The following is a 17,733-nucleotide window of genomic DNA, read 5'->3' as shown; positions in this document are numbered from 1 at the left end:
CATTTGATAAACTTTTGAGCCTTCTCCGCGACCGCATCGTCCATTCACCGAACCGCAAGAATCCAATCAGCCCAGGAGAAAGGCTGGCAGTCACTTTACGGTAAATATCCCCCACTTTAGCCACCCTTAATTACACATTCGCTGACATCCGCTTGTCATACGGGATGGAGCCTTGACTCAAAGCTGAAACTGGCCGTATAGCCGCCTGATGAGCTTAGAAACTGTTCTTTCTTTCGTTCTTGTTCTTATTCAGTGTAGTAGCAGGAAAAACAATTCTATATCGTTTTCCCACTTTGTGCGCTGGTTTTCAAACGTCCATTCACTGTGCGAGCATGGAATTCTCTCGCCAAATATATTTTTTGTCCCCATTTCCCAGTTGTGTTCTATTGATTAATTGCCTTCCGTTATTCACATTGATTTCAACACGTCAGACATGACTCGACCCTTGAACATACCTTTATATAGCTATGTTAATCATCCCCCTCCCCTCGCGACTCTGATTGTAATTAACAATCCTCTTCAACCTAGTTGCGCCTCATAACATGATAATTAAATACAGAAAAAAAGCTTCTTTTAACAAACGATGGCGCTGCAATACAATTAATTTGCTACTTCTACTCTTCACAGGTTTCTGGCCACAGGCGGCTCTATGATGGACGTCGCTGTAAGCTCTCGTATGCATGTATCGAGAGTCTCTGGCATTCTGAAAGAGACCCTGCCTGCCATCTGGGACTGCCTTTCCTCACTTGTGCTCAGACAGGCGACTTCCGACGAATGGGAGTTCATCAGACAGGAGTTCGCCACGACGTGGAACTTTCAAAATTGTGTAGGGTGCATAGATGGGAAGCACTTCGCAATTACTTGCCCTACTGACAGTGGTTCAGAGTTTTACAATTATAAGGGTTTCTACTCATTGCTGGTGTTGGCAGTGGCAGATGCAAATTATCGCTTTCTGCTAGTGGATATTGATGCTCATGGCGGACTTTCTGATGGCTCTTTCTTTCGAGAAAGCCCAATCAGAAAGAGCTTCGAGAACAATACCCTTAGCTTGCCTTCAGGTCATAATGGGTGGCCACTGTGCATTGTGGGCGATGCAGCATTTCCCCTGCGGCCCTATTTAATGCGCCCTTACCCCGGAAGACAGCTAAACGACAAAAACGAGTATTTAACTACAGGCTGTCAAGGGCGCTCCGTTGCGTGGAGAACGCTTTCGTAATATTGGTTTCCCGTTGGCGCTGCTTCCTCGGGACAGTGAGTGGCGACGTTGAGTTGCTCACAGCCATGGTAGGTGCGGCGGTTTGCCTGCACAACTTGCTCCTGACTGACAAGGCATATTGCCCACATGATTACGGCAACCGCGTCACTGGCGACAATGTCCAGGAAGGCGGGTGGAGGCAGACCGTAGCAAATGTAAATCCTCAGAGTACTGCCAGCGGCACCCGCTCAGCTTCAGATGCTATGCAAATCCGGGATGCCATAGCAGAGTACTTCATGTCCCCAGGTTGTTGTTTACCATGGCAACTGAAAGTTGTATGGCGGTGTTGATGGCTAGCGTGAAGCTGTTGACTCCATTTTTCGGGCAAAACAAGAACATCCGACGCCAGCTAAAATGTATAAAACTTTATTTTGATATCTGGTGACCACTTCGTAAAGGACTTTCGAGTGGATTGTAATTGAACATATCCCGCGGATGTAAAAAAATACACGAAACATTTTGTACTTCTGCTTTTGTGCAAGCACACCACGCTAAGTTTGTTTTGTTTCCATGTTTGTTGTTTTCATGTGAAATATTTTGTTTGAGCACACAAAGGTGGTGTACAACTATTGCTCAATATGCTTCATGTATAAATTAGCAATAAATTAGCAATGGTGCAAGTTATAATCATGAAATCGCTTGTAAATGTTGAAAAATCACTTGTGAAAGTTGAAAGACGAATTACCATGACAATGCACGCAGCTTGAATTGTGAAACAATGAAGTGGTGAAAGAGGTAGGAGACTATTAACCACATTGAAGCTTACAATTCTAAATGAAACCATTCAACAGTCTAACAACAGATATATCACAGCTTTGTAGTATACTGAAACAATAGGAACACGAACAGAATGATGTTAGGATACTGCACTGCATGGCAGGCAATGCAAAAAAATGAAATGGCAATGCCCTATAAGTTATCAAAAGAAACATAGTGCAGATGATATATTTGCTGTCACCTACACCTCAAAAAGTATATCTTAAAATGCAGCCTCAGACTCGTCATATTCAGCTATTAGCTCCGTTATTCTAACCTTCAAGTGAGAGGCGATTCTCTTTGGCATCCTGTCAAGGCTCGTGCCAACTGATTGCGCGAAAGTCTCATTTTCGGTGTTCTTGACAAGCTGGGAAAGGAGCTGCTGCTCGAAGTGATAGCAACTGGACGCTTTTTTGGACCGTTTCGAGGGTGGCTCCCTCACTGTGGAGTCTTCCTGCCTGGCAGGCTGACCAGGATTAGCTGCTGCGGGCTCCAGCTCTTCATCAACATTGGCGGTGGGTGATGGTGCTGCCGAATCATCACCTTGCATACTGTTGAAAATTTCTTCTGCTGTTGAGGGGATGTCATCACCTCTTGGCAGGGCCCTTAAGCCCACGCTGCAGGTAGTCCTGAAACAAACAGGGTGTACTCTAGTAAGTTCAGTCTTGTCGTTTCACTTTTTTTTTTACTTTACTGCTAACAGAGCACCTGTGCCTTGTCGAGTGTAAGAGCGTTACGCACACGGATGAAGAAAAAGAAAAGGACACGAGCTCTGACTTACACTGATGTTTGAAATTCAGTTGAAATTCAAGGCCCATGCATTTATCATGCCTTCTTATTCATGTCTGTGAGTAGTGCCATTCCAGTAAGCAAAATGCTGAACCAAGTGCTCTAATTATCCACATTAGTGCTAATGTCACAGAGCGAAAATGCTGATGTTGCCGGGAAGTTTCGGTGAGCAAATCTTCTACCTTCCAAAAGCAGGAGCTACATCTCCGACCTATATTCTAGGCAGGGGGCTGCCCACTAACCGTTCCCAACCCTCAGCCTACCCTCAGCACAAACAGTAAAGCCATAAAAAATGACAAAAAACCAACGCACATACTAGCCCAAAACAAAATACACGCGAGTTCTAAGAATGCAGCTCACCCGAACCCATGAGATCACAAACGCTAAAACACATAACACAAATGCACAATCGGAAGCATAAAGACCTACAGAAATTTTTGCTACAGATGTCTGACCACCCGCCAACTTTTTATTGCATGTTTGATATTGCTGTACATTTTGAAGCTGGTAAAAAGTTAATGTCATTTTAATATTTTCATAACCACACAAAAGCCGTGAAACATTTAAAAAAACACGAACAATTTTGTACAGGCTCCTCCAGGGTCTTCTTCTAAAGCCATGCTAACGTGATAAAGCGCGGCAGTTCATAGGCAGTTACATGGGAAAAAAACTAATACTAAATCCTCTCTCACAGAAGGGAAACGTCACGGTAAAATAGCATAAATTAGCGAAGGAGGCTCAGTATGAACAAGGTGTGCCCCCGTACAGAAGGTAAAACGAAGGAGGCTCAGTGAACAACCTGTGCGTGAACGTAGCACCCAATTCATGCCGTGCATTGAACACTTTTCGCGCTCATGACTCCACGTACCTCGATCCGCGAAAACAAATATTCCAAAACAAAGCAAAAGAACTCACTTTCTTGGATGACCACAGTTCTTGTAGAAAGACATTGCTTCGGCAAACTGCCATGACTGCCTCGCAACGTAGGCGCTGCCGCTCCTCGTAGCGAGCTCGATCGCTTTTAGCTCCCGGGTGGAGCGGTCCCGGAGCTTCTTCCATAACTTGTGCCATTCTTCGACTACATTGAAAACGAGGGACAAAAAAAAATCGGCCACACATTACGATACATGCGGCGAGTGGAATGCTTCGGCTGAGAAGGGTACAAGTGAAGCCGAGCACAGCAGTCGGGAACAACTCACCCGTGGAGAGACCGGTGCTTCGCCTTATTTGTTCCCAAGCGTTCTCTTTTCGCTGGTTGTCTCTGAAATCGAGTCGTTTTGTGTCGTATACACAGGGGTGTTGTTTTATGGCTTCAATAAAGCGTTCCACAACGATATCCGGCTCGGTTTCGATGTTTGGGCAGCTCGCTCCACTCACGCCGCTCGCGCTGGCATCCGCCATTTTTCTCCGCGCGATGCATTGTGGGTCGGCGCGGTCGGCGGCGCCGGCGCGCAATTGGAGCAGGAGCCAAATCTGCGCCGGGCCCGTCGGGGCACGCTGGCGGCCGCCGGTTGCGTCGGCCGCTGCAGTGCGTCGAACTATAGACGGAGCTGTTTTCACCAACGCAACGCAGCGTGCGCGCGCGCGCTCGCTTGCGTTACGTCGGACTATATTCGCGCCTTAAGTGCTCAGGCTGGCGTCGCTGGTGGCGGCGTTGGCGTCGTCGTACGAGCTCCTGGTCCAAGTGCTCGTGGAGGCGTTGCTGGCGATGTTGGCATGGAGGGCACCACCAGGATGGGTGGCAACAGTGCTGGAGGCACCCCTGGCCGTAGCAAGTGGTTCCATCAGCCGTTGACCCCAGGAACAGCTTAGGAATGGCAGGTAGTCTACGGTGCGATGCCATAGAAGTCGAGATCACTGGAGCAGTAGACGGTGTTGCTCTCTTCCAGCTAAGGTGTTCCTGACCCGCTGGAGCCTCCACTTCTCTGTTCTTCCCTCCCGTGCCACGTTATCCCTCGCGCTTTTATAGCCTCGTCGTTGGTACACGTCATCCTTGCCTTCGTCGTCATCGTCTTCTCTTCTCCACCAATACCCGCCGCGGTGTCTCAGTGGTTATGGCGCTCGGCTGCTGACCCGAAAGACGCGGTTTCGATCACGGCTGCGGTGGTTGAATCTCGATGGAGGCAAAATTCTAGAGGCCCGTGTGCTGTGCGATGTCAGTGCACGTTAAAGAACCCCAGGTGGTCGAAATTTCCGCAGCCCTTCACTACGGCGTAGCTTGAGTCACTTTGGGACGTTAAACCCCAATAAATCAAATCAAATCTTCTCCACCAATCAACTCTTCCCACCTCACTGAATACTTCTTCTTCATTTTCTTTATTCTGGGATTAATACACGTCATGCTTATCGTCATCCCATTCTTCTTTTCCAGATTTTAGTTCATACTTCTATTTCCAATTTCCTAATATATGTGACACACGCACAGGCACACTCAGACTGACGTAGCAGTCGACAGTCACTTTGCAGCTGGGACATTGTCTGCCACACTGCGACACAGCGAATAACTGCGCTTGGCCTTCTTTGGTGGCCTGCCTGGTGGGACATATTTCGAGCCTTTGTGCAGGCCAGGTCGTCTCCTTGTGATGCTTGTTGGCTGCACACTTATCTTGCCTCGGCACCTTGAAACCCTGCAGACTGCCGCTGACATGTTTATTAGTGCTGTGACAAAGCTCTGCTTGTTTGGAAGGCTTTCCAGTTTTTTCGCAAGTCTGGCTGTGTGCTTCATGCATGTCTGGTTGTTGTTAACTTCAGCCTTTAGGTGCCGAAAGGCGTCTATGAGGGCTTCAAAAGGGTCTTCCTCCAGTTCCTGAAACACGCACAAAATAAACTAACAGTTTTTTGCTTAAAGGCTGCTGTTTGCCTACCTATGGGCTGATTGTTATAATCTGTTGCATGCAAAGAGGAAGCTGAGCTGTGTGATTCTGATACTTGTCAAAGATACTGGCATGACACGGTTCGTTAAGCTTTCTCCCATCGAAAAATGAGCGAAGTTTTGTGATGCATATGTGGTAGAAGTAACATATTATTCATAAACCTTCTTTATGGTGCCAGTAGCAACATAATCATGGTTGCTAAGAGGCAACGTGCCATTCGGCGTGTGTAGGCTGTTGCTGCTGTGGGCAACAGAGAGGCATGTGAGAGGAGGATGATGAGCCATGCAGATGGTGCAAGCACATCGTCTGATCATGGGGTGGCTTCACAAACAGTGGCATCTGGGCCTCTCCACTAAATTTAAATTTACTTCCTCCATGGTCTAAAATATGCATGAACTGTTGTTAGGTCCGCTTGCTTTGGGGGGAAAATTTCATAGTTACGAATTTCTGCAGAATTCTTGTTAGTAACCACAATTTAGTTTTTTGTTATTGCAGACACCAATCGGAGCGAGAGAATGATAAAAACGTGTTTTTTTTTATTTTCCATGAAAGCCAGCCTATTGTTACACAGTTTTGGTGATGCTGTGACATGCTAGACCTCTGCATATACATAAGCAAGTGAACGTGTCGAGCTTGGCGGCTGTAGTGGCAACGTGTTCACAGTCCTGTATAGAAAAAGTCATGATACTGTCATCTTTCGAAAGAAGCATTAATGGTAGTGACAAAAAGTTTCTAGTTTCGAACAATGCTCAGCATCCATTCTTGGGTTTTTATCTTCTGTGGTACCAGGCTTTACATTAAAGGGTCAGTCTACTGAATTTTATCGACCATATTTTCTTTGTGGCAACCGATAGCTCTTTACTCAAATTACCGTTTAGCCAGCTGTGGTGCCAAGGAGTGCGGTAGAACATTTTAAAATAGAATTTATTAATGTGGGAACACATCTGTATGAGATGGTAGTCTCATCTGGCAACCATCTGGATTTCCGCCGCGCGGCGACAAACATGGCGGCGCCCGTCGAAGCCGGACCTCTCGCTTCGGACTGAATTCTCGTTGTTGCTGCCTTTTTCTGTCCGTTCACTGGTCATAAATGGGGCGCCTGTCTTTCGCTTCGTCTCATCTTGCCTATAAGAAAACATATAAGAGATAAATTTGCTTTATTTTAATAATTAGAGTGACGATTCTGCCGCTCCTAGGCTCAAGTGGAGAGTCGGTTTGTTTACAGCAATGGTTCCCGTCCTGACGACCAGATGGCGCGACTATAGGTTGAGTTTATTTTTGCGTCTCTGCTAGCATATGCTGAACTAAAAGTGGGAATGTTCCTGCGTTTTGCGTACATGTAGCTATAAATATTCATGTGATTTACAGAAAAAGCGAGCGGTACGCCTTCTATAGTTTACTAGAACAAAACGTGCGTTTCTCTCACATTGGGGCATACAAATGGTACGTAGTATATTCACTTATGCTTCTACAAAAAAAGACTACCACTTTCTTGAACAAAATGAGCGTTTGGGGTCGCCACCATGCTTTTTTACGCGATTTTAACGCCGAAATAAAATATAAATTCCTGCCTAAACCGGGCGCAGACCCCTCGTCATTGATGTTATAGGGTGCCAACCACCAGAACATGCCATTATTTATACACTCATCTCGGTGAGTAGACTGACCCTTTAATGAGTGAGGGAAGTCCGAGGCCAGACTAATGCATGGCTGTGCCTGGCTGGCATGCATGGCCACAACAGCATGTGTAAGATTGTGCACCATGGCAGACGTAGAGAGATAAATCAGTCACTGGGAGACATTTTGTCAAACAAGCACCATTCTTCAAGTGGAGGGAATACCAAGTATTACCTGATAGTGAACTACAACCAGCACATGCTATTTTACTGAAGGTACATTTGAAGTACAAGGGTTTTTTTAGAAATAAACATGTATTTATTTTGTGTGTTATGTTTCCTGCAAAATGTTGCACATTTTTCTTTATGATTTCACAGAATTTTAAATTCTCCACCACAAAAAATGTACCGTATTTTCCGGTATATAAGATGCGGCTTTTTTTTTCAAAAATCTTGCTGGTGCGTCCTATACAAGGGTGCGTCTTATATGCGAATTTTTCGTTTTTTTCTTCCGAGTTCAGAGATTACTCGGGTTCATGCTCAAGCTTTTTTCACTGAAAAAATATCACTACCAGTAACGCGGTTGTAACACGGTTAATGCTTCAATACCGGAACCGCCTTGCGCAACTTTTTTTAGGTGAATTTTATCATGAAACGGCAGGGATGACGTCTTCGGGAGCACAAACATGCGGCTGTTTCGGAGGCCCCAAGCAAAAGTAATGAGAAATGCCAAAATATGGCGACAGTCGCACTTCTCGCCATTGTCAAGACAAGCCAAGACAAGATGTACTCACGGGGAGCTCATTCGTTTTTTTCTTTCTTTTCTGCTAAAACATGGGCGGGTATGGCGTGAGTGTTGCCTTTTTCAATCACTTAGCGTTGCTTAAGAATTTCTCACAGGTACGGTGCATATCGCGATGGTCACGCAAGCGGGTTTATTAAGCCTCACAGCCTAACTGGGTAAACTGTGAGGCTTAATAAACCCGCTTGCGTGACCATCGCGATATGCGATATGCGATATGCCTTAGTCGCTTTGGGACGTTAAACCCCATAAACCAAACCAAACCTAACTGGGTAAACTGGGGTGCACCTTATACACTGGTGCGTCTTATATACAAACTTTTTCAATGACAGCTTGCATATATGGCGGGTGCGTCTTATACACCAGAAAATACGCTAGTCACTTGTCATCAGTGACTATGGTTTATAATGACCCCGGCTAACATAGAGTTGCCGTAATTTGTCTTGCAAATGTATAGCGCCATAGCAAACCTGGTTCAGTGGTTGAGCACTGGAGGTTTCCCTACTTTCTGGAGGGCTGTACTGGGTAGTTGCAGCTGTTGAGGTGGAGGGAGTGTTCCAAGAACATCGGTGGGAGCCTCGCCGCACACAGCATTTTGCAGCGCTTGTGTCTCCTCATGGAGGCCTTCGAAGAAATCAATGCCGGGGCAGTTGTCTCCGAGCGCAAGCTTTCCAAGGTTGTAGCGACCTTCTCTAGTCAGCAGAGGTACATTTGGGAAGATCCCACCAAACACTTTGTGCACGAGTGTTTACAAAATGCACCCTGCTGTCCAGAGCTGCAGGTGCACAGGCCGATGTCAGAGTACACCGTGTAAAACTTGCTCTCTGGACGACATAATGCCCATCTCCGTCACACCTGATGTTGTTTTCGGTACCTTCTGGCAGTTTCTTCAGAAGCCTCTCATATTGCAGCATGTGCATGGTCAAGTATTCTGTGCAAGAAATACTTTTCCCACACAACTGAGAGGAACTCAGCTAGGGCCACAACATTAAATGCTTTAGTTCTATGCAGGATTATGTCTTTCAGGACCCTAATCGAGGCCTCTGAATAGTTGTTGGTGTTGTGGCCTCGTGTCTTTGCCGACAGTCGGAAGAGCAGCACCCATTCTTTTTCCTTCTCCAGTAGCGCTTCCGTGTGGGTGATGAAGCCCTCGTGCTTTTGGGAGCGAAGGCTTTGTTTGGTGGCCTCCAATGCCTCTCTGCTATCAGCGTGCATGATCTGCAGGGTTGCAAGAAGGAAAAAAAAGGAATAGCGCCAATCAGAAGCACTTAAACACTAGCGTAGTACATAAAAAACTTCATATTTCAGTTATGAACCAAGTTATAAGAAGTGCATTCCAAACATTTACATGCAGTCTAAGAGCTTAGCTTTATTATTAGTCACTGTCAAAAATTTTCATCACTGGTGCTGCCATTTCAAGAGTGGTTGCTGTATTGCAGTCCAGCAGTAGGAGGAAACACTAATATAGCTTCAACGGGATAGTAAAAACTTCACTCAATTATGAACAAGAACAAAATTGCTACAATTATTCAAACGTACGTTGAGTTTGTCAATTTGGGCTACAGATCCCAGGAAGAATGAGCAGGTGCGTTAATTTTGGGCACACATTAGGAAAAGTTTCATGAAGGCCTTGGCAATGATTGAGCAAGTATTCATGCAGGATTGCAAGACCTCTACAAAACGCTGTTACCAAAATTCAACTTCTTGAATTGGTTACAAGCACGGCAGCAGATTTTAACTCTTGTTATGGGTCATTTTATTGCCATATTTGTGATCCAGATTCTGACCACTCTTCAGAACTGGGAGGGAGTGCATTGACACCTGCATGGAGCTACATAGGGTTGTCATAAATGTACAAACTTTTTGTTCCAGGTCACTGCTGGGGCTACCTGGTGTTACACTTATGACCCTGAGAGAAAGCAGCCATCTTCCCTGGGCAGAGTCCATACTTGCCGTGAATGGTGAGACAGGTGTAAAGTCAAGTGCATGTTCAGGCATCGATGGGATTGTGTAAAAAAAAGCTGACACCAGGAGGACTAAGAATCAGTTCCACCTGCTACTGTGCCATTTTGCAGCACCTGGAGACATAACCCTAACAGGCCTACTGAATCATTTCAAGGCTCCCTTTTCCAGATTTGCTGGTTTTTATGGATAATTTGATGCCAGCCATCTGTTCAAGTTTTCCATTAATTCACAAATCATGAATACAATCTAGCCCACTTATAACGACTGCAGTTATAACTAACAGTTATTACAAATGAGGTAGAGCTACCGTCAAAAAATCTATTAGGGCTATGACATTGCATCTTAGATAAAACGAACAACCTTGGCTATATAACTCTGTTATAACTAACAAGGAGGCGGTGTAAGCTCACTCCCACAGCCTCCCCGCTACTGTGATCTCCCAAAGAAAATGTAGCTGTCTCTCCCTCCCCTTCCTCCCCCCAATTAAATAAATAAAAAAAAGTGGATTTGAAACTTAAACTACCGGCCAGGTGTGCTCCAACAGGCTGCAGGGTCAGTCAGTGCTTGCGTGCACGCCTGTTGGGTAAAGCGTTTAAAGTGGAAACAGAAGCATGGTAAGCTCTAGACAGGGGCAGTGTTGGAAGCAAACTGCTGCACATGGCCGGTGCCTAGTCAATGACAGCGATTTGAGTAGCCGCCATTATTTTTTGGTAAGGTGCTATTTCCCATCTAGTTTATAGGCCTATTCGACTGTATTCTGGTGGAAAGATTGCTTCAAGACCCTAGTAGTCACGGCAAGCTGTAACTTTATTTAGAGCTTTATGCGTTACTTGAGAGCTTTACAGAAGGGTCATGTATACTGTACATTATGAGTGCTCATGCGCTGCAGTAGCTTTGTCGCTGCACCCTGACAACGTTATTGAGGATTGAAGACGAGGGCTTTCACCAGTTGCCGTGAGCGCCTCATTCACTAACAGTATTACCACGTCATTGAAACAGCTCGTCTGCTGCTTAGGGCTTGGCCACGAGCACATAACCATTCTGGAGAGCTTAGAAAGCGGTTTGATAGGGTCTGCTTCGAAGAAACAGGCATGCACAGCAGACCTTTTAAAGAAATAACTTTCACTTTTCTCTGGCTGTATTTTTGAGCTGTAATGGGGCAAGTCCACTGACTACAAACTTTGGATTTAACGAACCCAATCCACATGACCGTCAAGTTCATTATAAGTGGGCTCGACTGTATACCGCTGTCTACGATCATGAGGTTATGTAGTGCAGCTCCTTATCTGAACAGTATTATTGTCTCTCGCCACAGTTGCAAATGGTCTTTGTTATGCTTGCTTGTCGCTGATACTTATGCTGCCGCTACTGTGCTGCATAAGTAGCCCCACAATTTTTTTATTGCATCTTTCATATGCTGAATTGAGAGGCAAAAGCTCTGCTGTGTTTGGCTGTACTTTTTGCAATTACTTAGTGTGTGTATGATGCCTACAAACTGAAACACAAGTGGTCAATGCACTGGCTGTGTCGTCATGCACTGGACATGCTATAGCACCCATTCTTCAACCAAATACCATAGGCCTGCACAGCATGCATGCACTATGCGACTTGTGAGACATCGTCCTGTGACTTAGTATCAGTGGCACAGTACCTGGCCTTGCCACCGCTGTGGCTCACCGGTTACAGTGCTTGGCTGCTGACCCAACCATCAGATGTGGGTTCGATCCCGGCCGCGGTGGCCGAATTTAGATGGAGGCGAAATTCCAGAGGCCTGTGTACTGTGCAATGTTAGTGCATGTTAAAGAACCCCAGGTGGCCGAAATTTTCAGAGCCTTTCACTGTGGCGTCCCTTATAGTCTGAGTCACTTTGGGACATTAAACCCCCATAAAACCATAAAACTTTTTCTTCTGAATCATTCACTCACTGCTGTTTCTGTATGCATTCAAATTTTAGATCACTGATTATGAATAAATTCCATACCTTTTGAAAAATGGCCATCAATGACTTCCTTTCACTTGGGCTGACACCATGCGTGGCAAGCGTCAGCCACCGCCACTCAGCCTGTGCCACATGAAAGTGGCATAGGAGCTGCCTGGCTTCTGGCCAGTTGTCAAGAATTGCTGCTTTCTCAGCAGCACTGTTGTCAGTCATGAAAGTCTCTGGTGCCTGCAGACAAGAAACAGCCACGTACTGACAGCTGTGCAACAGCTAAGTCATTCCCATGACAGATATTTGCGGGTGCCGGATAAGTTGATAACCAGATAACCTTGCTACATTACCCTATGTTGCTATGATGATATTTTTCACTTCGGTTTTGATGGCATTACTGAAAGGGTCCTAACTCTGTGCATGCATAATCTATATCCAGCTTGATATTTAAATGTAGCGGTGACATTTACACAGTGTAGTTCACGTGTCAGACACTTCAGCTCTACAGCTTGTTCATTTGTGGCTCAAATTTTAAATGAAATGGACTGCTGCTGACCTGACAGGTTGGGCAAGCAGGAGTTTAGGCAGCATTGGTATGGGCTTGCATTAACTCAGATATTTTGTTTATCAAACAAGATGAAAAGTCCAAGATTTTGAGGTTTGCAGAGTCACACCTCCTCTTGCAGCAAACTGTTGAAGCTTAAAAGTTGTAGGCGTGGCTTGTAGCCAATGCTGATATTGTTAAGAAGTGCCTCTTGGAGCTTGCAGAAAGTACAGGCTGGAGCAGACCCATATTCTGAACCAATGTTGCCTAACTCATGTAATCTGTGATTACCTGGCATTCTTTCAAACAACATGCAGTAAGTATGATTTGCAATTTTCCTGTGCCCACCTCGTAGCCTCCAAAGCTAAAGGGGTAGTTGTGCTTCAGGAGCTCGAAGCCAGCTGAGTAGCCCTCAGTAGTCTGGCTGCTGTGCACAATGACTGCGATGGGTACAGCACCAGCTGGTGTCGCTGTCAGCATAACTGTCACGCTGCTTCTTGTTGAGTCACATGACGCCGTGGAATCAACGAAGATGACTTCAGAGGATTATTCAAGCAGCTGGGCACGCCTCATGATTGGAGTTACCAGGAGAACTGCCCAGCTTCCTGCCCCTCCCTCTGAGTGCACCTTCACATCAACTCCTGCATAAAAAGCGGGTTTTGATGGTTTAGTATGGCATAACATGAAAGCATAGTTTGTGTTGCAAAACAAATTATCACCTTTATGAGACACTGAGAGCAAATTGAAGTTTTCCTGCATCAATGGATTACTGTTATGTGGACGAAGAGCATATTTTCAATGAAAACAAAATATTTTTGTGTGGTAGGAAGGACAATAAAATGAGAGATGGGTATTGTCAGGTGAGATTTTTTGTTCTATAGAACAGAGGGTTAGGTGCCTGAATAATCTAACTTTTTTTGTACCGCTACTAGCTGTCCACTTTCATCTCACCAGGAAAATAAGACAGCTAAATGTGCAAAGTAAAACTAAAAGAACTCTCAACACATTGTCATCAGCACCATTGCAAGTTTTTATCAAAGTGCGCCAAAAATACTCCACTGTTAACTCCTAATTTTTTTTTTTTTTACCAAAAACATGCTTGTACTGTATGTTCTCTAAGTTTGGTGGCCATGCAATATTCCTTTCCAGCGCAAATATTTTTTAAAGTTACCATTTCCGTGGCCTCTGTTCAGGTGATGGCTGTATCACCTATAATCAGGACTGCATTTTTGGCATCAAAAACATTCCTCATGCATTAAAACTTTCTGGCCACTTCACTGACAAAATTTTCATGCTGTATTAGGTCATCCTAGCATTTTATGAAAGGACTCGTTTTCAGTTGGGCCTTCAGCCATGCAAGCCAGATATGCTTGTTCACATATTTATGCTCACTGCCTGCTAGGTGGATGTGCTACATTGTAGATTTCTAATAATTGGCTGAAAAAGTTTAGGGCATATTGCTTTTGTAGTGCACAGAACAAATATTTGTCACTAACTTGTTGTGTTAAAGAAAGCTATCTCCTGACATTACAGGCCTGAATAAATTTTTGGCATTAAATAAATTGCTAAAGGTGCACTATGGTAGGCAACATTTTTGGCATCTTTGTGTAAACAAGGTGAGAGCTGGAAAATTTTTCTCTTCTTTATTAATAGGTGCTTTTAATTCCCAGCTGGGGTATTGCTATGCAGTATCTATGTGTCGCAATCGAGAAAGCGATCATGCTTACTACATTGTTGCTGTTAATTGTCCACCCTGGTCAGTACATTCAGTAGGCTAATGAGACACATATTTGAACTTGCTTCACTTCTTCCAGGGCAGTAATAATGCATTTAGCTTTAAGTATGTGTCTGCTTACAACAACACGACCTGGCAAAAGTGACGACATTCTCTCCTGGTCTCATATGGTCTAATGTGTCCATAATTATTGATTCTCAATTCAGCTCTGCACTTGTGCTGATTGCGCCAGTTTGTGTTGAAGTGGCACAGAATAAGAGACTGCTGGAGGACATCACAACTCAGCCTGCTTTTAGTGATGAGAGACAAGAGGTCCTGCTGTATTGCTAGTTTAGCAGCATTGTGCATGGATGCTCCCGTGCTGTGGTGTGGTCACTGAGCAAAGCAACTAGACTGGAAACTGTTACAAAATCGGTTTAGCCTTCATACTGACATGGCTGCTTGTTAGCCACAGGATGATATACAGAAAGGAACCCTTGTGGAGGGTCAGAAATAAACTTCCCGAAGCAGCAGCATTTTATTCCCACTGGCAAGTGGCATCCAAGGAAAAAAAAAAGGGGGGTTTCCTTTAACATGTTGTACAAAGGTTTGTATCACTCACACTGAGATATCTATTATCAGGACCTCCTCCTGTTTTCGCTTACCTTGTTCAGCATACTCAGGAACCTTCTCCTGCAGCCTCCCCAGTGGTTCAGAAACTGTGCCGTAATGCTCCTGTCGCCAGCTCTTGTACATATGGTAAACAGCCCTTTTGGTTGGGTTAAGTGCACCACTGGCAAGTTTCAGCAGGCTTCCAGTGTCACCTTCAACACACAGAGATGCTTCGTGAAGGCATATCACATCAGCCGGGGTAAGTCCATCGGCGAAGTACTGATGGAAAAGTTGTTTTGTGCCTTCACTGCATCGCAGAAGGCGAAGAGCAGCTGCACTTGCTGTTGCATGATTGTGCAGAGTGTGCAACTTGATCACTGCACACAGCGGGGGGTCTCTTTGCAGATATGCGTCATTCTTCTGCGTGTTATAGTTGACTTTTTTTATCTTTATGTCGATCATTGTCTTGCAGTTTGTTGTTCACTTGGAGGATTTTTTGTTCTTGTTGAGGTGATGGAGGTGGCACCTCCAAACTTTGTGACACACCATTCTGCAAAGGACACATGTTCATTCTATAACACACCACTTTCTTCAATTTTCTAATCTGCACATTGATATACAGTGGACTAAACTAACGTTAGGTGTGCATATTTCGCTAGCATTGTTAAAAACTGCATCGTTTAAGCTATTTTTGTATGTATCCTGCCACACCGCTCTGACAATGCATGTGACTTTCTCCAAACTTAAATTATAGCTCACAAAAACCAGTCAAAAGAATATAACTACAAATCATTAATCATGTTTGAAGTCTAGCCTGCAACAAATTTATGCTAATGGCCACGTTATAATTAACCTGTTTCTGAACAGCACTTTCGTTCCAGATAAGGTAGCTTTCCTGCATCGCATGTCAACCGTGATTTCGTGTCGCGAGAACTTACTTTGAACAAAAAGTACCTTGAAGTTATGGAATGCACCTCTTGAGATGCTATTCGACCAAGATGGGGAAATATTGTGGGAAAGGTAGCTTGTGGTTGTGAACTGCTATTTAGACCATATTTCGTCACTTCAAGCTTGCTTTCCTGTAAAGCTGCAGCTCACCTACAAATGTGCAGTGTGTATACAAACTACCTTGCGGTTCGATGCCCCCCACCACGGGAGGGAGGGGGGGGGGGGGGCAAGGCAGCACATTTAGATTCTAGCTAACTGTTCAGGTTTGGATTGGACAGTTAACGTTGACTAAAATAATTTGCAGAGAGCAATAATTACATTGCCTGGCAGTTTGTTATAGGATTTTCATGAACTACTATAGAGATTTTTTTTAATGCGTTGCCAAACTGCAGAAAGCTTGGTCTCCTTGAGACCGCAGTACTTGTAAATAAATAAATAGACCTACTTTTGACATTTTCCCTCCTTTTGGGCGCTGCAGATGATGCATGATGTGTTCGCAACAGCACTGTAACATTTCACCCACTCCGAGGCCCTTTCTCCGCTGGGAACGTCGCTTCGCAAAACGGCAGTGCCCGTTGTCGAAGCAGAAACATCCCGGAGGCATTGCCAACCGAAGCTAAGGTCTTCATCGGGAGGAGCATGCATTCATTCATTCATTTTGAGCAGCAGGACAGATATTCATTTTTCCGGCCAACCTCTCTGCCTTTCCCGTCAATAAATCCTCCTCCTCCTCTGCCTAAAAAAAAAAAATTCGTTTTGTGCATATGTATAGGAACACAGTGGTTGGCTTATTGCAACGCTAAACACAGCGGTTACTTGTGCTAAATTTCTAGTATGGTTGGAAATTATTTGTCAGGTGGGCTATACCTGAGCGATTATGTGATTACGTTGACACAGAAAAATAATGTTATGGGCGATGCATGAGCCCTGCCTGCACGAGTGCATCGAAAACATGCTACAAGGTACGTACTGCTTTCAGAAATGTTTACAGCGCTCCCGAGTGCACATGAACGTGAAAATATGAAACTTCATTTTCATTGGCATGTATTTTTAAAACAGCGGTACCCGGCAGTCAGCTTTGGCAGGAGGTACCGGGCGGGAGTGCGACGCATTTAAACACAACTTGCAGGGATATTTTTCTCATTTCACACCCTACCTAACAAGGCGCTCGTTCGTTAGCAGTTGGCGAGTGCTTTGGAGAAAAGTTTACAGAGTATGTAACGTCATTTAGAAGCTATCTTTTTTTAAAAACGTCACGATGAATGTGGCGAATGCGGGCATGCTCCCAACAGGCGCCTCCGCCTGCAGGGTGTTGCACAAACTTCTCAAAGACCGACGTGCTGCCAATGCTGCCGCGTATGCCAGATTTACTCGCTAATGTGATCATTCAAATTAGACAACCTACACAGCTGTACACGAAAAGTTCACAAATGGCGCGGTCGAAAGCGAAACGCGTACCGCAGCAGACGAAAGAGTAGACCACGCTGTTCCGTAGGCAACTCTAGAACGCCCCCTATGATGTTTGCAAATACTGCCTGCTGTTCCCATCTTTATTCTGAAAATGCCCTAGGAATAGTAAAAGTACCTTTTTTGTCAACAGAAAGTCCAACCTTGTGAATCACACCACAACGCGCGCGAGTTCCTTGCTGCTTTTCTTTTATTTTTCAACGCAGTAAAGGCGGCGCGACAAACGCAGCCGATGTAGGAAGTCGATTGCTGGGAGCAAGTTTTATGCAGCAAAAACATTTTCTGAACAGAAGATTTTTGGTTTACATATAATTTCAATACGTTTTAATAAACATATAGGATGTAACTTTTGTTTTCTTACTATTTATGTTTGAAGTGACGTAACCGGAACTTCCGCTGCTGCACTTTCGGGCGAACGGAAAAACGCGCGTGGCAGGAACCCTTGCCTTTACTCAAACGCAG

The 17,733-nt window shown here is 44.9% G+C and overlaps 1 protein-coding gene and 1 pseudogene across 2 annotated transcripts; both read right to left on the bottom strand.

Moving 5' to 3' along the window:
- Positions 1 to 2,092: 2,092 nt before the first annotated feature.
- On the bottom strand, positions 2,093 to 4,367 carry LOC149371889 (uncharacterized). The gene is made up of 3 exons (XM_089585418.1): positions 4,000 to 4,367; positions 3,716 to 3,878; positions 2,093 to 2,640 (listed from the first exon to the last, which is right to left on the bottom strand). Exons 1-3 carry the CDS (start codon positions 4,199 to 4,201, stop codon positions 2,235 to 2,237), a joined length of 771 nt encoding a protein of 256 aa, XP_089441544.1. The 5' UTR covers positions 4,202 to 4,367; the 3' UTR covers positions 2,093 to 2,234.
- Positions 4,368 to 5,110: 743 nt separating this feature from the next.
- On the bottom strand, positions 5,111 to 15,043 carry LOC149371888 (uncharacterized; annotated as a pseudogene). The gene is made up of 5 exons (XR_016286938.1): positions 14,910 to 15,043; positions 12,879 to 13,171; positions 12,038 to 12,223; positions 8,562 to 9,309; positions 5,111 to 5,606 (listed from the first exon to the last, which is right to left on the bottom strand). The product of XR_016286938.1 is annotated as an uncharacterized LOC149371888 (transcript).
- Positions 15,044 to 17,733: the final 2,690 nt, after the last annotated feature.

Source organism: Amblyomma mixtum, chromosome 1, assembly GCF_055824585.1.
Source record: "Amblyomma mixtum isolate Tamu chromosome 1, ASM5582458v1, whole genome shotgun sequence".
In the NCBI taxonomy this organism is placed as follows: Eukaryota; Metazoa; Arthropoda; class Arachnida; order Ixodida; family Ixodidae; genus Amblyomma; species Amblyomma mixtum.
This window is presented reverse-complemented; position numbering and strand designations above follow the sequence as displayed.

Bases quoted from the DNA above. Each gene is read 5' to 3' on its own strand.
- LOC149371889 (XM_089585418.1), bottom strand. From the start codon at position 4,201: ATGGCGGATGCCAGCGCGAGCGGCGTGAGTGGAGCGAGCTGCCCAAAC. The intron at 3,879-3,999 runs GTGAGTTGTTCC...TTTTCAATGTAG, and splicing joins AAGCACCGGTCTCTCCACGG to TCGAAGAATGGCACAAGTTA. The intron at 2,641-3,715 runs GTGAGTTCTTTT...TGTTTGTTTCAG, and splicing joins AACTGTGGTCATCCAAGAAA to GACTACCTGCAGCGTGGGCT.